Below are 19,021 nucleotides of genomic sequence, written 5' to 3' on the forward strand. Positions count from 1 at the left end.
ATAGTAAAATAATACTTAACTCTTAAATATGCTTTGAAAACTCAGCCATCTTTGTTTCCTTTTTGATGTGAGAGAGGGGCAATTTTCGATTCTTCTTTGGTGTTTGGGATCATGTATTGTCAATGTACATCAACACTACCAGAGGTCAGACTAGTTGCAATGGTATTTGACGGTTTCTGTACATAACGATGCTACAGCTAATTTCTTTTATACAGAAAATGATGTAACAATGCCTTAGAAAACAGGGGTCCACAAAGTTATCATTTTGTACAAGAACCTGGCTGTGGTATGGGCCAATGCCAATAAATTAGCTATATTTGTAAATGTACTAAATTACATCTTATTGTTTTACTTCCCAGTTGGTTTGATTTTTTTTCTTCTTCTTGTCTCTTTCAACTTTTGTTTGGAAGGCTGGGTACAGAAGGACAGGGACATAAATAGTGAAACAAACAGTTGCACAAGGACAGGGAGAGAACCAGTGACAGGGGCAGAGACAAAGAGAGGGACAGGCATGAAGGATCAGGGAAAGGGGGGCTGTAATGGGGAGATAGCCAGGGTTGGCGAGACATGGACAAAGAGACATGGATTGAGACATAAGGACAGAATTATCCCTCACAGTCACAATCTTACACCCACACACACCATAAGTTAGCACACTCATAATCAGATGCACCTTCACACCCACTATCATGCATTAACACAATCCTAAGCCAATTCACCCACCATTATATGCCCATATTACCAGAAGTAAATGCATAGACACACCATCACATGGCCATTGTAAGGCAGCACGCCCATCACAATAGCTCCACACAATAAACAACATCGGTCCACACAGCCACCTTTAGACATCCTTATACCAATGACCATATGACACCTCTCCCGCCTTTATGTGCCTTCACCAACTGTCTCACACACACACACACACACACACACACACACACACCAGCAAATAGCTACACATCCATCATCATATAGTTCACACACCACCCATCATATGGCCAACCATCATTTGCCAACATATCACCATCATACACCCATAGTAAACATTCTACATCCACAGACACCATTGAATACCCACATCTCACAACCACCACATTTTATACTCAGAAATCCTCTATATGTACCACACACCATGCATTTTACAGCCATTCCACATCATACACAGCCACACATCCACCATCATACTCCCATCCACATATTACCACACAACCAGACACCCACCATCATACATTTGCATAGCTCCCTTTAACACTAACAGACCCACGAACCCATACATACACCTCTACCATCATAGATCCACATAGCCAAGCCAGCATCCTCTTTCAACATCCTCATAATCACATACCTTAATTCCCATCACAACACACAAATTTGATTATCACTACCTTTACTTGAATAGCCACTGCTGCTGTACGAAATCAACCTTTACTTCACAAGCACTTTTAAAATGTTGTTATAAGATGTGAATAAGAAATTGAATGACTATAATCGTGATTGTGTACAGGTTTGTGATTTTGGGACTAAGTAGCTGGAGTGTCATATATAAAAAGACCTGAAACTTGATTTGAACACATAGCCCAGTGCTAGAAGAAACCACAAAGCAAAAGCTATAATAGCACAAGAGCAGTGTTAGTGGTGCAAATCATTTGTATCTGGTAATTGTTGTAGCTCTGTTGGTTTCCTTTTAAAGGACTTGAACTAACTAATTGAAAAAAGGGGAAAGGGAATTTGTTTTTTACGGTTTACTGCCTGTATAATCAATTACCACTACACAATCTGTTCTCCTTCCATTAGCAGTCAATTTTGTGATTTTTGTGAAGAAGGATCAAGTGCAGCACTGGAGGTTGAGTTTCTTACTAACTTGCCTAAGTGCTGTAACTTTATTGAGCTTTGTATGTTCCCAAGAGCAGGCTACAGCCTCTCCCTCTCATCTCACATCCAGCCCAAGTCACTGGACAAGGCTAACGTTCACCTGACAAGGGCTTTTCCTCAACACACCCCCTCTGAAGCATGTCTTAAGATAAGGTCATCTGATTACAAGCGTTAATGTTCCAGTGGATACAAGTCATCTGGCTATTAGAGCCAGGGCTCCTGTTGGTTCCAGAGGTTAGGGCTCCCATTAGATCCGAGCGATAGTCCTCATGAGACCCAGGTCAACCGACTGCTAAAGTTAGAGCTCTCATTGGACCAAGCAATTAGGACTCCCATTGGACCTAATTCACCTAACAACTAGGGCCTACGCTCCAATGTAAACAGAACCTTTAGAACTTTCAGATAAAGAGTGAAAAGTTGTGGGTGTTACCTATTTGGGCATAGAGGACCCTAGGGCCACAAACTCTGCCTCTCCCAACTCGGGCCTCCAGGTAAGCTACCACTCAAAATTGCAGGAAACAGTTGGTACTGGATTTAGGAGAATAACACTCCTAGATACAGCTAATATATATGAAAACTATTACAGGGCTCCGGGGGATACATTAACTAAGAACAAAATAACCAAAGGAGCAGAATCAGGAGATACAATGTCACTTGTCACAAGAGAAAGTTAAAGATTAGAGCACAGCTCAAGTGCATGATTGCTAGATTTCCGGGTCACACCTTTCCCCTTCACTTCTTCCCACTATGCAACCATGCAGCTATACCAAATTACTTCCACAGATAGTTTTCTGAACCATACCCACGCCTTCTAATGCTGGGGTTCTCCATCCCACAAGCTCACCCTTAAATCTTACCTCAGTTTACAAGCAAAGCAGCTCACCCTTTGACCCTTAACCATACCTGTTATAAAGCTCCCTCCCTCTCTCCTTCTATACCTGGTTCCCTAACCAGCAGGTCCACTCACCCATTCACCCTCCGGTGACAACCTTAGCATCCCAGCCTTTGACGCATACCCACAACACATATTCCCTCTACACCACTTCCTATATCCTTGCTTCGTCAGCACAGCAAGAGGACAAAGGTCAAGCAGCTAAACTGTCTACTGTACAACATGAGGGCCTTGAAACACCATCACAACATGTTTGACCAGCTACCAGAATCCTCACCGGACCTCACTTTTATCACAGAAATGTGGCTTATTGAAAATTCCACTCTCGCAAGCCATGAAGTCAGACTATCTGTAAGCACCAGCAACAAAGATTGTATCTGCGATATTGGAGAAGGCCTAGCAATTATCCACAAGAGATCTTTACAAATAACTTGCATCAGAGAATTTGCCATGAGAAAATTAGAGTCCTTGCTGATGAAGTGTCAGCTTTCCCCTTGATATACAGACCACCTCCCTGCAAAGCAACCTTTAAGGGAACTTTAGTAGACACATTGAATAAGACTCTTCTAAACACTTGGTTTGGCACGCAAGATTTAACAACAACCGCTGTCATCATGTTAAATCTAGAGATCTTTAGCCTCCAACAAGTCGTACCAGGCGTAACCCACTCTGCTTGTCACACATTAGACATCATATTCGCCCCTAAGGGCATGCGTCATTAATTGACCAGTTCCCACTCCTCTGATACGACCACAGTGTTGTTACCTTCAGGATCAGTACCAGTCAAAACCTCCAAGACAGATACCTACATTACATACAAGCACTGCAGAAATGACCTCCCAACACTCATCTCCTACCTTGAAAATTCAATCAGTATGTGACCTTAGGATGCCCCCTCCCTCACCCCTCTACAACTGGTTCTCCACTATACAGATACTGCTAAACACCACTACCATGGTTAATCCAAAAAAAAGACCAAATGGCTTAATAAATAAATCATAAAAATTAAAATGCAACTCAAACTCATAGTGGATAAAACTGAGTGGCTGCTCTACTACTTCTGAACTTACCTGCAGCATCTTAGACTTAGATCACACTGTACACAGACTCCATCATCTCAGAGCAAGTAAAAATTATACCACATGCCAATGAGATCTCAAGGAGCACCTTCTACACAGTAAAAGTGCTGCAACGCATCTTCCCATACCTTGGATACCAGCAAAGATTACAAGCTATCCTCGCTCTTGTGATCTCCAAACTCTGTTATGCCAGTATCCTGCACTTTGGTGCCACTGTTTCAATCACATGCAAAATGCAACAAATCCAAAATGGTGCAATAAAATTCCTCCACCTTCACTTGAGGGAAAACTTGACACAATTCCTACAAACAATTCACTGGCTTCCAGTACCTAGATATTAAATGTTCATAGTATTTCGCATCGTCCATAGAGCCTCAAAATAGGACACTGCATTCCAGACGAGCACCACAGATTGTTATTCCACATTACATTAAGAAATCCATAGGAGGCTCTGCTTGCTCAATACAGGCCAACAAGCTCAGGAACTTATTGTCTGCCAACCTTTAAAGCGTCTAGAAACATTTAAAGTTCGTAAGAGAGGTTATTCTCAAGATCAACTGCTGACCATAAGATAGAGCACAAAATGATAATCTTTTTATCAGTATAAGCATGGTTGAGAGCTCAGGGAATAGTTATGACCAACACACCATTCCAAAAAGACTGGCAAAAGCAGTCAGCCTACTTTAGGGAGCCCCACCCAACATAACCTCACAATGACCTAGACATACAGATGTAATATAATAACTTTGGCTCTCCAGTCAACTATAGATGTACCTACTGGGATTGCACCTGAAGGCCCTCAGCGTCCCTAATGACATGGGACTCTAACCATAACCCTCTACACTTTGCTAACATAGAAAACTATGTCTACCCTACCTTCTACCTTTCACTACAAAATGAAGGAAGGTTTATCTGGTCTTTAACAGTCAACCACTATCGATTTGATATAATCTGTCTCTATTTTATAGTTAGTTCTTATATATTGTTTCTCATATATCATCTCATATATCATAGCTTATATAACATCATGACCTATTACATTTCATAGCAGGTTATATCTAATTATCATAACTTATCTCATATCATACATCATATCACATATGTAGGAAAGTCCAGTTTTTGTATAGGCACTCCCACATTTTCTCTCTCCAATGCTGTTGATTTTGACTCTGAAAGTGCGATGAAGGCTGCTAACCAGGCCCTAGTGCCAATGATCTCTCCCTAAAATATGAACCATGTGAATTGGCAACCCCCATCTGGTAAGGACTTTAACCCCCTTATGAGTCCCTGGTAAGTGGTATCAGTGGTACCCAGGGCCTGGGAGTTAAATGGGTCACCAGGGCCTGCAGCAGGGATTGTGCGGCCCTGTGTGACCAAAGTGAAAAGATGACCGCCGTCCTCGTGCAGACTGCATGGGCAGGGTAAACTGCTCAGGCTTGCCTTAGCCCTCACCATGAGTGAGTAGCAAGGTCACAGCACTATTTTTAATATTTGCCAGTCACCCCTAAGGTAGGGCTCCTCAGCCCATGAGACAGGGTGCATTATATTAAAAGTATGGACTATATAAGTGCAACTTTTATTCGCTATAATAGCCTCTTTCTATTAAAGGCTACTATAAGTGTTCAGGGGGGCCATAGAATAACATGGACTGGCACCTGGGCATCCCGGGTTTGCCAACTTCATTATGGTCTCACTTAAAAGTGTCATTTTTGGTATCAAACCTGAATTGTTCCCAATCGTGAATCTAATGTAGCATGCGCCAAGGTTGCTACCTTAGAGGTTGCCCTCTTGGTTGCCCTGGCCTTTCCTGTGCCCTGGCTGACAGCCTGCAGCTGCTGCTGCCAAGACAGGAATCTGCCCCCTGCCCGCTAGGAGGTGTGAACACTCCCAGGCGTCAGAAACAAAGGCCTGGATGAGCGGAAAGTGCCACCTTCCCCCCTGACAGAATAGCTAGTGAAGTGGCACATTCGAGCGGTGAGCTTCAAAAGCCACACCACCTCTGATTTGCAAATGGGCTACCTCCCGGAGGAGGACGAAAACCAACCCCCTCTGCTCCAGGAGCGTTTACAACCTGGGCAGGCAGGAAAATTATCTAGTCTGGCGGCTTACACCTACAGAAGGCTAGCTGCACCCCTAGGGTGGAGTATCTGGTCTGTATAGCCAAAGATGGATTCTGCCATTTTTAAAACTGGCAGAATAGAGGCTTCTGGGTAATAAAGGTGCCACACTCCTCTGGAAGTGCTCACCCCAGGGGTGGATTAGCCGCTGGGACTAATAACTCATTGGCTATTAGCACCTAGCTAAAACCCCTATATCTAGGATTTAAGAGGCTCCCCTGGCACCAGGGCCCCAGATCTTATCGACTTGCAACCGAGGACAAAGAAGCGACCTAAGTCTGCAATCCCCAGAACTGACCAAAAAAAAAAGGCACCAAAAACTGCACCTCTGGCAACCATCCTTCAAACTGCATGACTGCAACTCGTCCTAGACCAAATACCGATTCCAAAGGAAAAAGGAACCCCCCTCTGCGCACCAAAGTTAACTCCAGAATGTCCATGAACTAGAGGTACTAGTCTAGTCTCCAGCAGCAGCCCCAAATCAAACTCTCGGAACCAAAGAATCGCTGGAAATCAGGCCTGCTAAGGGATTGCCTAAAAGTAAATGGTCTAGTGAATTATGTAAACAGTATTCCTGACCTTCAACAAGTTTCAGGCGGCTACTGCTTCCCCCCGGACTCCGGGACGTCAAAGTGACCAAAGGCTAAGCTTGCTGTTACCTAGGTTTGTCTGTGGCCAGTTGAGCTACCACCACCTTTCTTCAACACTATGCCTTTAGAGAATCCTGCAGCATCTTCAGCCGACACCCCAGTGGCCCGTTGTTGAGATTCTGCACCCTTTTCCTCACCAGCACTCTCTAAGCAGCAAAACCAATACCGGCGGCTCCTGCGTTCGGCACCAGGGACAGCCAGAACTACTCTGCACCACAGCTGTATGAACCAGGTACAAATCAACAGACTGTCCAGGCTTGGTCCAGGAGCCTCCATCACGTTTACCCTCTGTGGATTCCACTGAACTCGACCTGCAAGAGACCAATTGTCACTAGTAAATTTCCCCATAAACTGCAACGTTACAGTTATGCAAGAGTGCAATGGATTGATTTATTTTTCCTTTAGAAATCCGTAACTCATGTTGTACTCATTCAGTAGTATTCGTTTTGGTTTCTAAATTTATATAAAAATATGCTATATTATAAATTGGTGTCCAGTTTATTTTGAGTCGTGTCACTTACTTATCGCCCATGTTGTTACTCTGAAATGATTAATGCATGCTCCTCTAGTAAAGCCAGGACTGAGCTGGGGATTTATTAGTGTGAGTCCAAAGGACCTATTTAGGGTAACATGAAGATATTACATAATTAAACCTAACCAGTCTCACTGCATAATACCTCATTTTCCTACAACATAAATCATTGGATACATATCTCATTCTGTGAATATCTGACAGCATATTTCCTTATTCCTATCTGATATACCATGTAGAGTATCATAACTGATATTATCTTACCATATGTAGCATCACATTTATACCATGTTATGTATGATATATTATACACATCATATAATCGTATATCTTATATATCATAGCTCCCATTATGTGTCATATAGTGTGTGTGTGTGTGTGTGTGTGTGTATATATATATATATATATATTTATATATATATATAAAACATCATATGTATCATATTATATACTGTATTGCATATTGTATACATCAGTCAGTCATCGGATTTATAAAGCACACTGATCACCGGTGAGGGTATTTAGGCGCTGTTGCAGCTGTGTCAGTCTCAGTCAAACAGACACATCTTGAGACCTCTTCAGAACGGAAGGAGATGCTCTTATGAGGGGAGAGGATGGAGTGTGCTTTTCAGGCCTTTCTTGCTAGGTATGTGAATCAGCAACCACTGTAAGTGTGACAGTACGTCTGGTGTTGAGAGGGAGCCATTTGAAGATCTTGCAGAGCATTTGGAGGCTGATGAAGCATGCAGAGGGGACTGCGTTGACTTGGTGCTTCATGTTGAGTTTGTTGTCTGCGATGATTCCTAGGTTTCTTGTGTGGTTAGTGGGGTTAGGTGGGGTTCCCAGCTCAGCTGGCTACCAAGAGTCATCCCAAAGTGTGGCAGTGTTACCAAACTGTGGTACCTTCGTTTTGTCAGTGTTAAGTTAGAGCCAACCGTCCTTTATCCATTTTGCGACATTGTTCATGCAGTTGTGGAAGTTGCATTTCATTGTGAAGGGGACTCTGGAGTGCGCGAGGATGAGCTGCGTGTCAGTGTAGGAGATTATGTTGAGTCTGTGTTTTTGTACTATGTTGGTCAGGGGGGTCATGTAGGTGTTGAAGAGGGTGGGGCTGAGTGATAATCCTTGGGGGGCGCAGCAGGTGATCTCCTTGGGCTTTGAGGTGAAGGGTGGGAGGTAGACTATGAGTTCTGCCTACTAGAAAACAGGCAATTCATTTAGGGCTTTTCCTCTGATTCCTATTTGGTGGAGTTTTGTGAGCAGTGTGTAGCGGGAGACTGTGTCGAAGGCCGCAAAGAGGTCGAGGAGGATGAGGGCGACAGTTTCATTGGTCTAGGAGGTGTTTGATGTTGTCCGTGGTTGTGATCAGGGTAGATTCCATGCTGTGGTTAGTGCAGAAGCTGAATTGTGAAGTGTCAAGGAGATTGTTGTCTTCTAAGTAGGTCATAAGCTGTTGGTTGATGGCTTTTTTGAGTACTTTTGCTGTGTAGGGAGATCGGCTGGTAGTATTTGGGTTTGTTGGGATCGTTGTGGGATTATTTGAGCAGGGGTTTGACTCCTGCATGTTTCGAGTCTTCTGGGCAGGTAACTGTGCTGATTGAGGAGTTGAGGATGTTTGTGCGTTTGCTGGCAATGGTGCTGATGCTCAGGTTGAACATGTGGTGAGAGTGTGTGGGGGATCCAGAGTGGATGGATCTCATGAGGTCAGCTGTGTTCTGCATAGTGAGATGTTTCCAGTTGGTGATAGTGTTGTCTGTAAGGGTCGGGGGTGACTAACTAAGAAGGTTGATGGTGTTGGAGCTCACAAGATTGATGGTGCCGGCGACTTCCTATCTCATGTGTTGAATATAATCATATATATCATCTCATCATCACCAGTTCATCGTCTGATTCGCTCAGTTAATGGAAGAGGCATTTCACATATAACATGTAGAACCTTGCAGTAAACTGGTTGGAGCTGATACAGGATATACAAGCCCTCTTAAATAACCACTCCACATAAACTTTGTAGGTTTGCTGAGACCAGAGAGATCTTCCTCAAGAACTAGTCATCAGAGAGCTCTAATATAGTGCTTAGGGTATGTAACCGTTTGGGACCTGCAGGGGTGGACTTAACATCCTGTTAAAATATAAAGGATTATGATAACGCAGTCCATCTTGGCAAAATTCTTCACTTGACATCACATATTGGCAAAGGCAATCCTGTAAAGGACTAATTTTCAAAACTCTCCGGATCCATAAGATCAGAGTAGATGACGCCCAGCCGCAGCCAGCATGTATAATGGGATAGAGGACTTTGAAGATAAACTCCCAATAGAATAAGGGGACCTGCTGAGCTGTCTATCTCATAACACGATAACCGCACATTAGTAGTCCTCACACACAATGTGGAAACACTTTCTATATAGACAGAAAACAAAAAGCACTCACTTCCACTCAAACGCCCACACAATTCAACATGCTCTTCATGTGGACAAGTACTTCAGCACCCCACATACGGTTAATAAGCACAATACAAATACCATAATACTGAATAGTACAATATTCTTGGCATTCATTTTTGTATAAGATGACCCCTGGGTAAATTGACTGCTATTAAATTCAAACTCCTTTCCATATTCCTTCCTATGGTAATTTCCTAAAGTTATACGACAAGGTTTGCATCACTTTGGAAAGTACTGCAACTGTGCTGGTATTACAGCCCAGTAGTGGTTGCACTCCACTCCAGTTCGGATTGGTTAGAGCGCCAGAGATAGTCAATGGAAAAAATCCAATTGTTTAGCTGATGTCCTACCTTGCGGCCTCTTCACAACTTTATGTTCCGTAGTTGTGCGCGTTGCACCAGTGGGTTTGTTTTCTCCGTCGTGATGGTGTGGGCTTGCGCTTCTTGAACTAATGTGTCTCTCTTCATTACTAGAGGACTTAAGAAGTGTTCCGACTGCAGGCATGGTTGTGGGGCCGGGAAAGGAGAGAATGACATTCTTGAAAAGGGCCTTTATTCAATACTTCAAACGGCACACTAAGCAGAACGTCTTTTCTGTTCGATTTAAGTTATGCGCAGCGCGACTTGTATTAAGGGGCATTTTTTCTTTTTTTTTTATTCTTGCTGTTATTTTTTGGACAAATTACCATATGTAATATTTAAATTAATTCCAGGCCGTTACAGCTGAGCCATCGTTGAACTTCTCTGTGTCCCTTTCTCCCCCCGCACTTGTCCTCCCCGCTTGCTGTTCTAGGTTTGCCGCAGCTGCGCAGTAGCCGGCTGCTGCGGCCCTGTGTCCCTGATGGGGGTCCCATTCGCCTGGTGCGCAGCGCCTCTTGCTTTGCAGGTTTGTGGGGAGGACTGAGCTCGGTGTGACCCACACAATAGAGTACCCTTCGACTGCCCTTGATTTCTGGCATGAGGTTCCATAGTAATCGCTCTTTGGAAATAGAAGGGCTCGGAGTCTGTTGTGTATTTGTTTCATTTAAGCGGGGGTATCTTCCAGCCCTAGTGGGCAGCGCTGCATCTTGCTCCGGTCGTGCTAACAGGGTCTGCTGGGTCTGGCTATAGGGCGCCGGCGAGACTCTGAGCCCTTGCATTTCTGAAGAGGATTCATGACTTGCCTTGCTCTTCTTGTATTTGATTTTTTTGCTGGTGTGCAGTTTCCTTTCCTATCCACTGGTGTTTCTTTCCTTGTGTTGATCCTTTGATAAATCCGTTTTGAAGCCACTGTTTCCAGAGCCCTAAATCTAGGCAACGTTGTAGGGCTGATCCGGCTCTGAGAGCATCTTCCTACCTGCATGTGATGCCCCGAGGGTGTATTAACAGTATGCTGCGTCAGAGAGTTTATGCGATTAGCCCTCAGTCACAGTCCCCGGCAGAGAGTAATCCTCGAGTATTTTCGTCTCCGCTCAAGGGTGTCCACTGAAAACCGAGGTCACACTGCCGGCTGACTTCTCAGATCTTGCATGTTCAATGCGAGGCATGCTAACTGAAGACCTGTGACACTACTAACTCTGTAAAGGGACACTGTGGTGATGGTTTTCTGCTGAGTATCGCAGGGTGCCGGCTGAACACTTTACTGTCAAGTATAACCTCTCCTTCCTCTGTCATCAGTTCACCCCTTCCTTCACACGTTCACTCTGGTCCTTCACTCCCGACTTTTATGTTTAGTCTTAAATTCTTCTTTGTGTCGTCACTCGTGTCTTCCTTTTTTCTTCTATCCCCCCCATGTCTTCTTTGTTTGTATCCATTCTACCACGCTCTCGAGCTGTTTCTCTTTTCCGTCCCCTTAACTTGTGTTGATTTTTAGCGCTCCGTTCTCCTAAATCACGATGTTTATTGACGACTGCACTGTGATCTGTACGAGCGAATTGCATTCACTTACGGTGAACCATGATTGATTTAACGTTTTCAAAGGTTTATAAGTGAACCAGTTGATAGATTTGACTCTTGTCTGTTTTGAAAGACTGCTCGACCCTCTTGCTCCGCGCAACTGCATTACTTAAAAGCTATTAAAGAAAGCACAGGTCTGCTAACTTCCGCGGGTGCCTAACCAGGTCGTTTATTCCGTGCAGCGCACAGCACCCCCGTGGACATGCCCAGCCGAGGACAGAACGAAGACCGGGACAGCGGCATCGCCCGATCAGGTACACACTGCGGCTGGCGCTCTCTGGTGGTCCCCGGGGGTTGTTTTTAAATTGTCCAGCTTTGCAACTGGCTCTGGCAGTCTCTTCTCGAAGGCTCGGGCAATGTGTGGCCCAAGAATGTTGTAATCGTGACGAGGAAAGGCGCGGAGACCTTTAGAAACTCACCCCATAAAATAATGTCCTTCCTTCACGAGCAGTGCTCGATGCTCTTACTAAGCATGTATACCAGGCAGAAGGGATAAACACATTTGGATAACTAGAGTGCAGTATATCACTGCTTTCAGAAGGTGAAATGCGGTTGCTGTTCACTGAAAGAGCGAAATGGTAACTGTTTCTTATCGAAGTGTTACTGAGGTAAAAACGATAATTTTTTAGGGATATGGGAATAAATGGCAGAAGATCAAAAAGGGGAAAAACACAAATTGTCACGTAAAAATATGTGCAGAATACAGATGGGGCGAGATAGTAAGCGTAAGTTGAAACTTGGTACAACTTTTGATAAGTTTATAGAAGCTCAGTATGTGTCCCCCCCGGCACGGCGCTTCGGCTTGGAAGGAGGGGGGTCTTGTTCCGCGGTATGCCTGTGACATGCGCTGCTGGACGTAGGCGAACTTTCGGAAGTGTTTTCATCTCTAAGAAGGTGGCCTGTGTGTAAAGCCGTCTTAAACTCTTCTTTCCACAGCCTCCCTGAGCAGCCTCCTAATCACTCCTTTGCCTTCGCCAAGTTCCCCCTTCACCAGCAGCTGTGCCAGCAGCTACAAGCGCCGTTGGCTGCGAAGCCAGACCACCAGTGTCGAGAACGGAATTATTCCTCGCTGGTGAGTCTTGCCAGGGGGGAGTTAGCACCTTGGGCATTGAGGAAATACAGACTTTACGAACCATAATCTACTTTTCACATAGTAATATGTGGGTTAGTACGGGTCAAGATAAGCGACTTCAGTGTTGAAGCATGGCTTGTGTGTGTCAGAGGAAGGTATTTTGTTATTGTGGTAATTTTGCACTTTCTTCTAGGAAATTGTTTAGTTTCTTTAGAAGTACACTTTTCCAGAACATTGTGCGTTTTGAGGAAAAGGTAACTTTGATGTATACCTGTGAAAAAGGTGTACTGTGACTGGGATCTAAATGTAATGCATTTTTTGGTTCTTCATTTTTAAATGTCATTAACGTTGATAGAAGGGTGGAGAGTTGGAATGCCTAGCAGCCACCAGCTCACAGGGGGATGTGGGGAGAGGAGAGCAGGACTAATCAATAAGATGTTATATTTTCGTTTGAACTTTACTTTGAGTGTTCAAGTTTTTTGAAGTCAATAATGCACAACTGTTGAGGTTACAGTAAGTACCTTAGGACCTCAATATTTCAGTCGCTAACAACATGTATCTTGCTAAGAAAGCACACTATTTATATTTCACCAATTTGGTCCTCCGCTTATGTCTGCAGCAGACAGCCATTGAGTATCTGTGAGTAGCCCTTGTGCCCAGGTACAGATTGCATTGCTCCTTCTGCAAGAACATAGAAAGCTACAGTTGCTTTCTGTCTAATGAAGCAGTTAAATTTAATAAGGGAGCTTGTTCATGGCTGACTTAGGATATCGCCGTGTGACATCATACCATGCTTCCAAATTTAGAAAAATGATTCAGTGTTGGATGCCAGGCTTGCTATTGAATAATGAGTTCTTTAGGTGGAACATTTACAGACTTACACTTAAGTATTCCTAATTTCTGGATCTGTGCAATGTTTTATTTAGGGGACAAAGAGGTGCCCGTCATTGTACAAATATCCGATTACCTGCCATAAATGTTTGGAAAAACTGTAAATGCTAAAATGTTACAAGACTGAATACTCCTTCTTCTCCTTACATCCCGATTTAGAACTTGGTGGATGGATTACTCCGTCGCATTGGTGACGGATATCTGGAGCGGCCCTTGACCCAGATTAGAATCTTGAAACTCTTTTTCACAGACGTGCCAATTAAGCATCTGTCATTCACTTGAGTGTGAATGTGAGCAATAAACGCAGATTTTTTAAAATTACAAATTGAAAAGGGTGCTGTGCCATTAATGGGACTCTTCATTGACATAACTAGGACTGAAGCATCAGAAACCGTATTCAGGGGTAACTGAATTAGTTTGTCCTGTACAAATGCACACAAAGAGGCCTGGTTAAAGTCAAGGTCCATGCACTGCACAACGTCAGGGGTACCCAACAGGTGGATGCAACTAAGCAGTGTGCTTCTGATGGATACCTCTAACAGCAGATTCCCATATCTAGAATATCCCAAGGTGTCAAACTGCGTTCCGAAAGCTTTCTCAGCTGGGCTCCAGCACACCAGTGTGGGGGTGCCGTGTGGCTCTGCATTGACTCCATTGCAGTCTGAAATGACAGAGCAGAACCGCATGTAGGTGTTGCCCCTGCATGCTAATGTTAATTTCTTTCATTCAGTGCCTATGAATGCGGATCCAGAAGTCTGCCCCCCTTTTTCTCTTCAGATTTGGCACCTGTTTTAAGTCCTGTTCTTGCCTACCGGTAAACAGGCAGGTAGCCAGACGCCACTGACTGACACTAGAGGACCCTGTTTTTTTGACTCCACATTCTAGTCTAGAGAGCAAGGTGGTATAGGTTTAGACCAGCAAAGTGAAGCCTAATTCTTTCCCCAAAATCCAGTGACTAAATCTTCCTGGACCAGAGGTTTGAGGCATTTGTGAAACAATGTTCTTGTCAGACAGCCTAGCCTTAGGGTTGGTCAATGCCAGTTGCCTACCTGGATGTTACATGCATGCCCCGTGGGTCATGATCCGCAAGATCTTGCCTGTGGTCCCTGAGGGGTTTTGGGCCTCCCTGGCTCAAACCATTGAGGATGGGTCAGGATGTGCTCAAATATGTAATTCATTCTGGCCTGACACAACCTATCGTTTGGGATAAGAAGTTACACTAGTATGGTGCTTCTGCCATGCATGCATGAGGTCTATGGGCTTCTCTGCAACTGTCCAGGGCAGCCCTTATGGATGTGCCTTTCAACAGATCTTACCTATTTGGTGGGAAGACTGACTCTTCTGCCCTGCAACGCTTCAAGGAGAGCTGGGCGATGGCAAGTTCTTTGTGACTTTAGACCCCTGCCAGTCAGTTTCTATAACACTGTTGAATGTTTTTGGGCTACTTATGAGTTTTGGCATAATGGCTTCACCAGGGCCCTCCGACACCAAAACGGTCAACCTAGTCCTTTTGAGGCCGGGGACAGGAAACAGACAGGCAAATTGTTGGTCCCCAGGGGCACAGACCTTCCCAATCCAGTGCCCCTCCAGTATCGGCATCCAACCTCTTAGTTTGCCCTTAGTGGTACACCACCACTCTATGAGCAGCAAGATCAGATATTTCCTCCAGGGGTGGCAAATTATTACATCCGACAGATGGGTCCTTGGGATTGTTCAATAGGGCTACGCCCTTCAGTTCCTTACCAACCTTTGCTTACATGAGAGCAGCTTTTCATCTTGTTGAATGACATGCAAGCCTTACCATTCAAAGGGGCCATATAGAAGAGTACTGGACTAGTAAATTGAGACTAGTTGTTAAGGAGACCAGACATCCCTTTTCACACTGATCCCGGACAGTTGGCAACATTATTATGGGTTTTCCCAATATGTTCAAAAGTCTTTGTGTCTTATCACACCAATCTCCTACGGTGGTTCATGATCAAATGGAACTATCTAGGACGATCTTGCCAAGTTTCCACCTCTTGATGCATGGCAGACCCATTCCACATAATCTTTGCTGAATCATTCCTTTTTATTAGGGAACCTATGACTAGGCTTATAAATTGCCATACCTGAGTTCTATCTGACCATCGCAGTGGACTTTTTTTGCCTTGTACAAACACCCATTACAGGAGTACCATCCTTTTGGGTGTTTCCCATCACCATTTCTCTGCCCTGATGATGACCCTACACAAATAACTTTATGGGGTCTAAGCGTTTACACAATAATCATGTACTGTGTATTTCTGATTTGGAGCTTATCACTCTGTTCTAGAGTATGAATTGAACATCACAGCATCCTTAACAGTCACTATTGATGTACATATATTGAATATCACTTGCGCACTCCACACTCACTCATTTCACTTTCACTGTGCGGTTACATCGTCGGGAGCACCACTATGTCTTTAAAAAATCCTCAAATGCTAAGGCTTCTTGATTTTCTCTTTTTATTTTATTATTAAGTAATTGAATAAAGCTTCTTTGTTTTTCATTTGTTGAATTGTTGTGTTCTGTTACAGAGAATGTTTAAGTTTACACTTCCCCTTTAAGGGACCATTGTTTCCTTGTATCTTTGTATTACCCAAGTCCTAGGGTTACTGGGTTTCCCCTTGTTCTTTAAACACATAAATGCATGAAGCGGCATGGTAATATGTTGTATACACGATGAAACAGAAATATTAAATGTTGTATGGTTTTTTGTCTCTTGATTGTCTGTCTGACCCGCCATACCAGCTTGTCCTTCCTTTGACGGTCCGAGCTAAATGTTTCTTAAAGTCATCACACCCATGTCTAATTATCTTCGTTTTACATGAGCATGCACGTTTAGTACGTTGTTAAAGGAGAATCAGAATCCTTGAAAAAATATTGTGCTGATGATTTTTATTATTTAAAGTATTTGACTTTAATTCTATTTATCTCTCAGAAATAAGTTTCTAAGAATATGTGTACCTCTAGCTATGACCACATTAGGTGTGCATTGTCTGGAAACACAATATCCAAACGGTGTTAGTCCCAAATACCCCCACTTGTTCTTAGCAATCTGTTTTTTTTGCAGGCATAATTTTCTGAATCCATTTGCTCTTTCTTTAGGTCGACGGAGGAAACATTCAGCATGGCGGATGAAAGCTGTAGTTCGAACCCTGCAATGGTCCGGCGGAAAAAAATTGCCATTAGCATAATATTCTCCCTGTCTGATAGAGAAGAGTCACAGAGGAAATTCCAGGATTTCTTCTTTTCCCACTTTCCTCTGTTTGAATCACACATGAACAAGCTGAAGGGCTCTATCGAGAAGGTAAAAAGTATGTAGTGTGTATTCTAGTGGAAAAGGGAGTAGCATCATTAGAAGTTTTGTGTGTATGCATGCTTTCACTGGAGAACCAATATTTTGAGGCACACAAATGAGGATAATCCTTCTTTTTACTGTAGTCTTCGGTGAAAGATTTTCCCATATTATTTTTTTTATGTATCGATCAGAATATTGAAATTGTTTTGTATAGAAGGATATGCTAGATCTTGCCAAGGCACTATGGAGAAACCAGAACATTATGATAAAGTTTATAAAAGTTTGATCGAATTATTTAACTGTAATTGCTCCCTTGGGTATTCTCTCCTGTCGTGAATGTCAGGATATTCTTGTATTTGCAGCCAGATTCTGGAATACTTTTAAAAAGTGAAGTATTAAACGATCTGATGATTTTCCAGTAGTCTAGGGTTGTTTATCTTGTGAGTTTTTTTTGCTTAGATGCCATTCAAAGGACTCACTGCAGCTCTGATGAGACACAGAGTGCCAAAAAACATAATACACATTTTTGACTCATTCCCGTTGCTCCATGGCATGGGACATATTTATTTTTGTGAAGAAATGTAGTTATAATTTGAATGACTATTCCCTCGAGAGCATTCCTCACACTTTGTTACCTTTCACTATGATTTTAGAGGTGGTCTTCGAGTTTCTGTGACCCGCTTCTTCTGTGGAAACCTTTTATTTCACTTAGGCCATTTCTAACCAGTACCTTTCGCCCTAAGGTGATTGTGAGAGAGAAAAGAAGCACACTCTGATGTAATCAAAGCAGAGGTCAGATAATAGGGCAGAGAGCATCTTTCACTTTGCTGCCACTATCTTGTTAGATGCTCCCAACCAGTGTAAGGGCAGGGTTAGCAGCTCCTGGTGTGCTCTCATGCTAGAGTTTACATACCACCTGGAATTTCGGCATAGATCTTTTATTTTACTTAAAGTCTGTGTTAGGCATAGTGATGGGCAGAGTTATCCTCTTATTCTGATATGCCTGATTGTCAGCATTACAGCTAACGTAGGCCAAAGCTTAGTAACTTTCCAACAGCATATTTCTTCCACAAAGTTAAGTGTGAGCTGACAGCATAATTGTCTTGATGCAGTTGTTAAGACCAATTTAGAAAATATCTACCAGACTGTATGCCTCAACTGTTGCACCAAATTTATTATATTTAACAACTGAGCACATCAATATGGAAGAGATAAGTAGAGGAGTTACCATTTCCCACTTGTTATAACCACGAATTGGGATATTTCCTCAGCTGAAGCAAATAGGATTATAAAAAAAAAGTTCAGTTAGAACAACTTTGAGCCAATGAGTTAGATGTATGTATGCCGTAGTGCCTGGATATTTATGTATCTGACAAAGAAGTCATTATGGAACATGAAGAAAATATGGTATTTTTGTGAAGGTGTTGGTTAAGGGAAAATGTGCTGGTGTAAAGTGACTTAGAAGGAGCATCTTGCAATCATAGAGAATGTAATAGTGCCATTTGAAATTTGAGAGAGACTGCCGGGAGGAATTTTTGCAAAGGCATTAAGAAATCCGTAACAGGGTATAGTAAAGAGAAGTCTTTGTTGAAAGCAGAAGCAATAAAAAATTGAACCATGTGTCCAGGTGTTAGTCTGAAGTGGATAAGGTGTTGAAATCTTACACTGATATTGTATTGGCTGCTTTTCACCAAATAATCCCACATATGTAAGAAACCAAATATGTCCAGCATGCCAGTTTCTAGTTTGATATATGCCAATAAAGCAAACCATACCAAGACCTATGTCTCAAACTGTAATTACCTTTGTGCTATTTATCCCATACCTTAACCTACAGTGCATACCATCTGTGTTAAAACTGAGAAAACAGCAGCAATGAGCTGTATTTATGTCCAATTAGGGGTAGCAATGAGCTGTATTTTTGTCTGATCAGGGGCTTAGAGGAAATTCAATTAGTCCTTTAAGGGACGCCTACAGAATATTGCTTTGATTGGATTCTGTGATATAGTCTCCACATTTAGGTGTCTTTGTAGAAATGAAGACTCCTTACTTGTCTTCCTTCTAGAAAAAAAGATGTGTGTAAATCTCCTGTGGGTTGAGGCAGAGGAAGAGAAGAAGAAAGTCTTTCTTGGTGTGATAAAAGTTGCCTCTTTGTCTCTCAGGAGTCTGAAAGATCTTTTTAGGAGACCCTGGTAGTTTGCATAATAAAC

General features: G+C 43.1%; 1 protein-coding gene across 6 annotated transcripts in view; it reads left to right on the forward strand.

Annotated features, from left to right (window-relative positions):
* The window catches only part of FNIP2 (folliculin interacting protein 2), a 328,137-nt gene that overhangs the window by 215,889 nt on the left and 93,227 nt on the right, over positions 1-19,021 (forward strand). For 3 of the 6 annotated variants that reach the window (XM_069243372.1, XM_069243398.1, XM_069243389.1), the window contains 4 exons: positions 10,382-10,474; positions 11,706-11,777; positions 12,460-12,595; positions 16,619-16,820. In XM_069243372.1, coding sequence (XP_069099473.1) covers positions 10,382-10,474; positions 11,706-11,777; positions 12,460-12,595; positions 16,619-16,820 — 503 coding nt within the window. The remainder of the gene's footprint in view (positions 1-10,381; positions 10,475-11,705; positions 11,778-12,459; positions 12,596-16,618; positions 16,821-19,021) is intronic. The other 3 variants (XM_069243380.1, XM_069243417.1, XM_069243408.1) reach the window with 1 other exon arrangement.

Source organism: Pleurodeles waltl, chromosome 1_2 (assembly GCF_031143425.1).
Source record: "Pleurodeles waltl isolate 20211129_DDA chromosome 1_2, aPleWal1.hap1.20221129, whole genome shotgun sequence".
Classification (NCBI taxonomy): Eukaryota; Metazoa; Chordata; class Amphibia; order Caudata; family Salamandridae; genus Pleurodeles; species Pleurodeles waltl.